A 10249-nucleotide genomic window follows, 5' to 3' on the forward strand; every position below is an offset into this window, starting at 1 on the left:
TGCAAACTCAAATTTACCGATGTTTAAGTATTTATTTTTAATTGGATTGAAATATGGAATTATAATTTTGGCGTTTGATATACAAATTCAGATTTGTTTTTTTCATCTTTTTCATTGCTCTCGATGTAAAAAAAAATACATGTTTTTGTTTTTGTCTTTTTTATATTTACGCGTTAAAAAATTAATAGCGTGTTTTAATTGTCTTATTGAGCGTGGAGTTAAGTATCAATTTAGTTTAAATACTGTTTTGCATAAAATTTTAAATTGTGAAAAATCTGATTTGAAATCCTTACTTATTCTACAACGTCTTGATATCTTTTCTTGTTTGTATGTATGATGATAATTTTAATGTTTATTGCAAGAATTTCGATGTGAACGATAAACATGATACCTATATTGTTGGTGTGTTTTTAAAAAATGTTAATGAAATGTGGCGGAGCGATGAATTATTTAAGTCATATTCTCTTGTTGATAATCCTCATTCCACACCACTTTTGGAAAGAGGAATGATATCATTTAAAAAAAAATGAGTGGAAAGACATTCTTTTTTGAATGTGGATTTAGTAAAAAAAAATGATTTATTTTTCAATACTGAATTAAAAAATGTGAAATATGTATGGGTTCATTATTTACCTATTGATGAAACGATGATGGGAATTATTCAATTTGAAAATCGAAAAACAGATGCAAGGGCAAGATTTTATTTTTTAAATTTGGAAATTGCTGATATTTTTCCTGAAAGTGTCGGACAAAACATTTCTGAAATATTGGTAAAAATGAAACTTCTTGAAATGAATAAACTTATTCAAACAGTTGAAGTTGAGAAATTATCTTTGGGTGGGGGATATTGTAATTATAAAAATGTAATAGAGTATTCCTTCTCAATATTTTCAAAAATAAAGACAGGTGAAATAGGTTCGAATTTTCAAATATAAGCGACAATAAATTAATTCTAAGTAATTCTATGTTAGATATTTTGAAACGTGAATTAATTTTTTCAAAAAATATGTAAAAATATATATATATATATATGAATATATATATGTATATATATATATATATATATATATATATATATATATATATATATATATATATATATATATATATATTGAGACTTTTTTTTCCGCATGCAACTTTAAAACAGTTGATTTTGTATATATAATTTTTAAGGAAATTTCCGTGACAAATCTTTCTCGTTTACTTACTTTTTTAGCATTTTGTAAATTTATTATTAAAAAAATTGGGTATTTTATTTTTTCGCGCAAACACAAAAAAGAAGAGATAACCAATCGAATTGGTTATATTTTATCGGGTATAAAACGGAGTGAATCATTTGATGTCATTCGTGTTGCGTTTATGCTTGTTTTGTTGTTTAGTCTTATATATCGCTTTAAGCTTTTAAGATGGAATTAATTCAGAAGCCTGATGTTTTTGTTAAGGATAATGCTATTGATGAGTCGCATTATCTAACGTCTTTTGGTTGACAAAATGATCAGAAAGTTGTCTATCATGATTCCTTCCGAGGTTCTTATTCTTAGCAAAAGTTTTTCCTTATAGTTGCAATACTGATTGTAAACAGTTTCGACTGTATCCTCATGCACGTGTTGCTGTTTCACTTCCGCAATTAAAAGAAATATGAAAGTGGTTGTAACACAGATCAACTGATCTATCTTTAAAAAATGGATCTGTTGCTGATAAATTGATCAAGGAGTTTGTTGATCGTGGAAAAAAGAAACAACTTATTGTTCAAAATGACAACTTTGGGTATTACTTAACTACGCAATATGCTGCTGATTCCATCACGAAAGACTGTGTTATTGATGTCGATAGTGAAACTAGGGAAGATGATGGTGAGGAAATGGTTGTTACAACACCGCCACCACCACCACCATCGGTTGAATGAAAAGATGTGTTTGAGAAATATTATTTCGGATTATCAACGAGAAAAGGGGTGATTGTGAAGGCTTTATCAAAGTACATTCAGCATAAAGAAGCAAAGGAAACAGCGCCACGAAAGCGTAAAGTTGCAGCTCTTGACGAGGAGGAGGAAAATGAACAAGATGATGATGATGATTGTGTTAGCGAGGTTGAGAAAGATTATAACTTTATTAATAGTGTTATTTTAGCGGGAATGAAATTGCATGGGGAAAAAGATGTTGTTGATGAAGTTATAAAATATTCAGATTCTTTGTCTATTGCATGAGGGTGCAGCTCAGATGATCTGCAAAAATCTATCATGTATGCTGGTGTTGATTATTTAAACGGTTTTTTGTTCGACATGAACAGATGTTAGGAGATTGTATTGATACGATTTTTAATTCGGTATGATTGTTTTTTAGATTGTAAGAAGTAATGCCAGCGAAAAAAATAGGAAGTAAAAGTTTTGACATTGATTTAATAAAGAAAGCATCTCGATTATTGAAAGGGGAGACGTTAAGTAGTGATGACTTACAAAAATGTAGATTGCATAAAAAAACAAAAGTCGTATAAACCATTAAAAATATATGTTAATGCTAGAAATAAACAATGGTCAATAGATTTAGCTGAATTGAATTATTTAGCAAGATATAATTATGGTTATAAATATTGGTTAGTTTGTATTGATGTTTATTCTCAATACGTTTTTTTGAAATTGTTGAAGAATAAAAGTAGTAACAATGTTGGGAAGAAATTTGAAGAAATCTTACATCATAGCGAAGAAATTCCTGAGAAAATTCAAAGCGATGAGGGAACTGAGTTTCAAAAAATTAGAAAGGAATTAAGTAAAAAGTATAATTTCGAATTATTTCATACTTTTAATCGTGAAATTAAAGCATCGCATGTTGAGCGTGTTATCCAAACATTGAAAACAATGGTTAGACGTGTTATTTCTGTCACTAATAATTTTAATTATTCAAAGTATATTCATGTGGTTGTTCAAAGATACAATGATTCTCCCCATAAAGCACTTTTTAATAATTCTCCTTATGATATATATTTTGATAGAAAAAAAATACCGATTGAAAAAAGATTATTAAAGATTTTTAAAAATCCCTCCATTATTCATTCTTTTTTGAAAAAAGGACAAAAAGTTAGAATTGCACGTGCGAAAAATTCAGTGTTTGAAAAATCCAGTTTGCAAAGATGGAGAGGGGAGATTTTTAAAATTAGTAAAGTTTTTGTCACTGATCCCATAACATATGAAATTACCAACTTAAATAACGAGGTAATAAAGGAGAAGTTTTATAGAGAAGTATTGCAAGTTGTGTATAGGGTTTGACTGATGTCGATTACGTTGTCGAAGACGACAGAAACGCACACAATACTCTGTTTATATATTTCGCGTACAAATGTGGTTTCTACAAATACAATTTACGATATCTCAGATAAAACTAATAACATGATCGAAGATTGCACTGAACAATCAAATTCCTACCTGACTGTTTTTCTTTGCAAGTTAATAAATATGAATAAACATGATATACACTCAAACAGCAGGCTGTGCCAAACAGAAAGCAATATAAAAACCCAATATTCACCGGTTCTAACCGTTTTTTTTGTCTGCCTGCATACAGGCTGTAACATTTGCGGGCCTAGATACTACATACCGGCCCCTATCGCCGTAACACTAGATAAACCACAAGAAGTATCTAGACTAACCAAACACACCATACGTAAAGCTAGGTGAACAATTTAGCTATCATTGTTTACATCTCCTTCTAACAAACAAAGTTTACGAACATCTCTCTTAAATGTTCCACCGGTTGTCCTCACTCTCACGTGGCGCACAATTCCTTTTTCGTCTGGAAACACTTCCTTGACCACCGCCATAGGCCATTTTCCGCGCGGACAGTCTTTGTCCACCATTAGAACCAAGTCCTTGACCGACAGGTTTCTCGATTGTGCTACTTCGATATGGATGGCTCTCATAGCCAAACATGTGAAAATACAACCATATCGTTTCACCTGACATCTGCCACGCTTAACTAGAAACGGACCAAAATAATCCACGCCGGTTGAGGAGAACGGACGCTCGAAGGCTGTCACGCGAGGGGTTGGAAGTGAAGCCATCATCTGCTCACAGGGTTGTTCGTATTTCTTACGGCAGATTATGCATTGATCAATGATGTAACAAATTCTGGAGCGTCCTTGGAGAATCCAGAGGTCTTGTTGGATGGCAGCTAATACAGCTTGAACTCCTGAGTGTCCTTCTCGCTCGTGATAGTGACGAATGAAGAGACCAACAATGTGATGCTTACTCGGAATTATGATCGGGTGTTTAGCATTGAAAGGTATTTCGGCTCTTTCTAATCTTCCGCCGACTCTTATCAAGTTATCTTCTCCCATGAAAGGTGATAATGTAGCTAATTTACTTGATTTCTTAACAACTCGTCTGTTGGATCTGTCGCTCCGTGTAGGTTTGAGGTGAGCCACTTCATCCGGAAAACATTCACATTGCACATAATCAATAACGCTTTCCTTCACGCTTCGTAGCTCTTCTACGGATAATGGGTCGACTCCGGCCCCAGTATGATCACCAACGCTATAGGGTCTCGAACTACGCGTCACCTCGCGCGCAGCATATTTGACTCTGTGAGTGGCGCACAGGTAGCACACGAATCGTGTCAACCATGCAATTCCTTTTAGGAGACGATACCACGACGAATAATGTTGAATAAAAATGTCCAATGGTTTAACCTGTTGTCTCGTAAATGGTGGCTTCTTTCTTCCATTCGAGAGCTTCATCGGGAAGCACGTTAATGTCTTTCGGACAGGTTGGCCAACTTCTTCTTTACCTTGAAGAAAGTCTGGTCCATTAATCCATTGGTCGATTTCATGGGTGTCAGTCGGTCGCAAACCTCGCGACGCATAGTTGGCAGGATTATCCTTAGAACTTACATATCTCCAGCTTGTTGGACTTGAGAGGTCGTGGATAAGAGCTATTCGATTGCCTACGAATGTTTTGAATCTGTTGGATTCGCTGTTTATATATCGTAACACACAGGTGGAATCAGTCCAGAACGTAACCGAGTCAACCTTTAAGTCCAATTCTTGATTGATCTGGCGATGCTGCTTGACTGCCACAGTTGCCGCTGTTAATTCCAACCTTGGGATAGTCGTAGGCTTTATCGGTGCTACTCCCGACTTTGCCATCACCAAGGCACAATTTACACGATCGGCTACGTCTCCAAAGCGTAGGTACGATACAGCGCCATAGCCATCGAAGGATGCATCGCAGAAATTATGTAGCTGGGTAGTTTTCAAGGGCCCCATTTTGCAAGGTTCGAAATACCTCGGAACTTCAATATTTCGGAGACGAGGCATATCATTTAACCATCTTTCCCAAACTTGAAGCATACTTGGTGATATTTCTTCATCCCAACCGATTTTATCTTTGCATAGCTGTTGTAGCAAACGCTTGGCTGGCAGGACAAAAGGTGCAGCGAAACCCAACGGATCGTACATAGAGCTAACGTCCGACAAGATTCCTCGATGTGTTGCAGCTTTCTTCCTTTCGGTTATTCGGAAACCGAAGACATCTTCTTTCACGTTCCACTCTACTCCGAGAGCACGCTCTACTGGTAACTTGTCGAAGTCTAGGCTGACAATGGACTTCGCATGTTCACTTTCAGGAATCGAAGACAGGACTCTCACATCATTGCACACAAATTTTGTCAATCGGAACGATCGCTTGCCAAAATATGGCAAAGTTCTTGAATCAATTGGATGGCTTTCTCCGTACATCTCAACGACTTCAAACAGCCATCAACGTAAAAATTCTTTCGGATAGTCTGAATGGTCTCGGCATCAAATTCGCCTTCGAATTCCTCAGCAACCTTCCTTAGACAGAATCCCGTGCAACTTGGTGAAGAAGTTGCACCAAAAGGATGAACCAACATTTCGTATTCTTCTGGTTCTTGCTCCAAATTACCATCTTTCCACCATAGGAATTTCAGGAACTTCCGATGCTCTGGAGAAACTCGAATTTTGACAAAACATTGCCTCTATATCCACTAGGAAGGCAATCGGGTCCTGACGAAATCTGATCAATACACCAACCAAAGTATTCATCATATCTGGGCCTTGGAGCAATTCGTCATTCAGGGAAACATCCTCGTACTTTGCAGCGCAGTCGAAAACGATTCTCGGTTTTGAAGGCTTTTGTGGATGCAGAACTGGATGGTGTGGGAGATACCATACACTCTCGTTGCCTGCGTTGCTCACTTCGCTTGACTTGACCTTCGCAGCATATCCTTTGTCAACGTAGTCATCAATACCTGCTTTGTACTTCACGTGGAGATCTTCGTCTTTCTTTAAACGCATTTTTAGAGAACGCAACCGTCTTTCTGCCATGGATCGATTGTTGGGGAAATTTGGTTTCTTGCGAAATGGGAGATCCAACTGATAGTGGCCATCGCTATCTACTATTAGAGAACTTTTCATAGTAGCCAAAGCTTTCTTATCATCTAACGACATGCTCAGCACCGGGGAATAAGTTGATTTACTGAAATCCCTTTGAAACATTTGATCCACAGTCTCGCGGAGGAACTCATCTTCCTTACGAATATGAAAGGAACTCACGTTGTTATTAGGATTAGTTCCTAAAGGACCCGCTATGGACCATCCTAACGGAGTCCAGACCGCATACAGTTCTTTCTTTCGACCGCGTCTCTCCTCGAGTTTCCAGTGCGCCTCAGGGACGTCGGCTCCTATCAGAACGGTAACTTTAGGGTTTTCTAATTCTGGTACAGAGATCCCGTCGAAATGTCGCCACTTCGCAATATCTTCTTTACTGGGAATGCAGCTTTTGGCAACAGATAGATCTTTGACTGAAAGCGCATTTTGAATTTCCAAACAGTCTTTCTGACGAAGGCCTTGCACGTATAAAGTATAAGATTTTCCCGATTCTTGAGATACTCCATTCATAGTAGTCAGCTGGAAATCCACAGCTTGTCCTTTTAATTTCAACTCGTTTGCAAGACTTTCTTTCACTAACATTGTATTTGAGCCTTCGTCTCTTATCGCGTATGTAAGTTTCTCAACGTCGTTGTCCTTCCCCAACACTTTAACTGGTATAATTCTCAAGCAAACCGGTTTCTTTAACGTTCCGGTTTCTTTAACGTTCCGGTTGCTCCACAGTGTCCTGTCTGTGCTGTCGCGCCTTGAGTGGACCGATCTGCCTTTGGGGCAGAATTAGTCGACACAGGGTGAAGCATTGGGTGATGTCGTTTTCCGCAACCAGGGACGAGACATCCATGAGTCTTTCTACATTTGTTGACGTAATGACCTTTCGACAGACAAAGATTACACAGTCCGTTCTTGGAAACAAAACTTTTTCTTTCATCATATGTTTTCTCTTGGAACTTGAAACATTTTCCAATATTATGACCATCCTTTTTGCAAAAGATGCATTTCGGTTTCACAGGCGTGCAGCCGGAAAGTGAAGAATTGCCGTCATTGATGGTTCCACTTAGCGTGAAAGAGGAGGCTTTACAAGTGTGCCTACCAGAATAAGGTATCTTAGTGTTTTCTCCTTCAACTCCAGATCTTGTGTTAATCAGGCGACCATACTCGGTATTTGCCAATCTTGCCTTCCTCCGAACGGATTTCGTCAACTGGGGGAAATCTGGCTCTTTACCTTGATCCCTTGTAATTTGCGCCTCCTTTGCCCATTCGGAACGCAGGTATCTTGGTAATCGTAATACGACAGCGGTCATGTTTCCTCTCAAATTAATATCCGCGTGGTAACCAAGCTTGCTCAAGTTCATTTGGCAATTCTCCATGTCTCTGGCTAGTTGCAAAAGTTTTTCAGTTTCAAATTCCTTGATCACTCCCCCCTTGGTTACTCGGTCGATATGTGATGCTGCGACAATGTGGTTCTGGCCAAACATCTCTCATAAAATCAACTTTGCCTTGGCATATCTCTCTTCGGGAGGAAGCATAACAGTTCCACTGATGGCATCTTTTGCTTTTCCAGTACATAGCTAAATCAGAAAGTTGCGTCTGGCATTGGCGTTGCTCTCGATGTCCTCCACATTGGTTTTAAAATTTTCAATGAAACTTGGATATGCTAAAGGGTTTCCATCAAAGCTCAGGTATTCTCTCTTCGGCATCTCAAAACCTTTACTTATTGAAAAACCAATGGTAGTCGCCATCATCCTGAGCATCTCTTGCTGCTGTTTGAAAGCTCGTTGATCATTCTCCACTAAGTTGGTGTGGATTTGATTAGGGTTATTCTCAGCATCAACATGGGCTTGTTGTCCCACCATCAATGGGAGGTTCATTGGGTTTTGCATCAGGCTGAGGTATGGGTGTAAACAATTGCTCTTGTTGTTGTGGTAATTTCATGTCTCCGCTTTCTAACTGTGGAGGGTCCACCATTGTTTGCTGCTGCTCTCGCAAATCCTGATAATCGGGTATGAAACGTTGGCTCGCCAGCGTTCTGTGGGGTTTGAATACATTGTCCCTCAGAACAGCTTGTTGCAGTTGATTACCAGCAAAGCCAGAAGGATTTCCATCCATAACATCTTCCCCTTGGTTAGATTCTAGATCTGTATCACCATCTTCAGATGCTAAATGCTCTCCCAACTTTGCCGTTGCCAGTCTAGCCTCTAATTGCTGTAATTCTAGTCGCTCTCTCCATTCAGCCATCCTTCGTTCTCTCTCAATTTCTTGCATTTTAATTTCTAGCTCAAATTCTCTCTTCTCTTTAAATAACTCTTGCTCCTCTCTCAGGTTCTTTAGCTCTAGTTCCAATTTATTACTTCTTGAGTACGATCTTCTAGACGACTTTGATCTCCGGCTCAAGGCTGGCGCGGAACGAGTTGTTATTCTCTGGGGATGCCTTTCTGCAAGTTTTGTACTTCCTACTATATCAACAGATCGGGCTTTCTCAGGCGGCTGAACGCTATTCACCCAGCGGGTAGTATATTCAATTGAACTATCAGCAACTGAGGGGTGCACTTGCCTTTGTGATACCTCATCGCTAGTAACGTGATGCTTTCGTACAACGCTCATATCCAATCTCCCGTTCAAATCCTGTTTACTCATTTCTCAGCAGATCCGCTTTACATTATTATTCTAATGTTTATTACGTCCTTGTTTTGTAATTCCGTGTATAAACCAACAATTATACCACACGATTATACTTATTCCTCAACTCATTGAATTCAATATAGATCACCTTCCAGATATACGCAATATATAGACCAGTGCCAATTCAGGATGCGAACGGAGTATTTTAATTTATCAAAACTCGCCGTCAATTCTATTCAAATATTCGCAAACATTCGAAAGTTCCGCATAAACTCCAAAACGAAGTAGTCAGAAACTGTATAGGGTTCGACTGATGTCGATTACGTTGTCGAAGACGACAGAAATGCACACAATACTCTGTTTATATATTTCGCGTACAAATGTGGTTTTTACAAGATATTGAGTTGTGTAAATCAATGTTATACGGAAATTCACGAGGAAAAAATTATGCTGGAAACTTATTTTACATAAAAAGCATAAAAAAGGGGGGGGGGAAATAAAAAAAGAATCAATTGTTGAAGCCACAAGCACGGATCTAATTCCTCCGAGTAATTTGAATGAAAAAACAACTTTAAAACGAAATTCAGGAAAACAACAGAAAAGAAAATCCCGAATCGACGCAAAAGTGTTAAAAACAATTTTTGGTGGAGATTAAGAAATGGTTTATCATCGAAGGAGATTACATCGATATCGACAGATGGGAGAAGGGATTTTCCGGGGAAAAAAACGTCAACGTGGAAAGAAAAAGCAAAGAGGGGGTAGAAAAAAAAACAGATAATGCTTATGCAACAGGGATCGAGTTGTACAGAAATTTTTCTGTTGATAAAACATTTGTAGCAAATCATCATGAAATTATTAATGCCACTCCTGTTGACCCGCTTGCCGACGTTTACACATTCTGTCACTCAGCAACACCATCCGGATTAATTTTAATAAACAAAGTACGAATTTCTGCTGATTGTCAATTGATGAATCATGTCACAAATAATGCTGTGGCTGCAGCAGCTGATTCACGATGTTTATTAAAATCCCCATGTTTTTTATGCACCATGTGGAAAACAAAGGAGATTAAAATAAATCATAATCTAATTAACTTGTCAAGTAATTACGAGGGGTTACATGCATACCTTGAATGGTTAATGACTGAACACTTATAATGATGGTCAGCAAATTAATCTCACATACAGAGATACAGCGGGTGCTTTTAATTACAGTGATCACGGTGATCGAG

The 10249-nt window shown here is 37.9% G+C and overlaps 2 protein-coding genes across 2 annotated transcripts; both read right to left on the bottom strand.

Annotated features, from left to right (window-relative positions):
* Positions 1-3675: 3675 nt before the first annotated feature.
* Positions 3676-5727, bottom strand: LOC114535461. The gene has a single exon (XM_028556768.1). It carries the CDS (start codon positions 5725-5727, stop codon positions 3676-3678), a length of 2052 nt encoding a protein of 683 aa, XP_028412569.1.
* A 1355-nt stretch (positions 5728-7082) lies between these two features.
* LOC114535462 lies at positions 7083-7874 on the bottom strand. Its single transcript, XM_028556769.1, has one exon. It carries the CDS (start codon positions 7872-7874, stop codon positions 7083-7085), a length of 792 nt encoding a protein of 263 aa, XP_028412570.1.
* Between the last annotated feature and the right edge of the window lie 2375 nt (positions 7875-10249).

Source organism: Dendronephthya gigantea, unplaced genomic scaffold (assembly GCF_004324835.1).
Source record: "Dendronephthya gigantea isolate DGI-Jeju-01 unplaced genomic scaffold, DenGig_1.0 000118F, whole genome shotgun sequence".
NCBI classification, from domain to species: Eukaryota; Metazoa; Cnidaria; class Anthozoa; order Malacalcyonacea; family Nephtheidae; genus Dendronephthya; species Dendronephthya gigantea.

Bases quoted from the DNA above. Each gene is read 5' to 3' on its own strand.
- LOC114535462 (XM_028556769.1), bottom strand. From the start codon at position 7,874: ATGTTTGGCCAGAACCACATTGTCGCAGCATCACATATCGACCGAGTA.
- LOC114535461 (XM_028556768.1), bottom strand. From the start codon at position 5,727: ATGTACGGAGAAAGCCATCCAATTGATTCAAGAACTTTGCCATATTTT.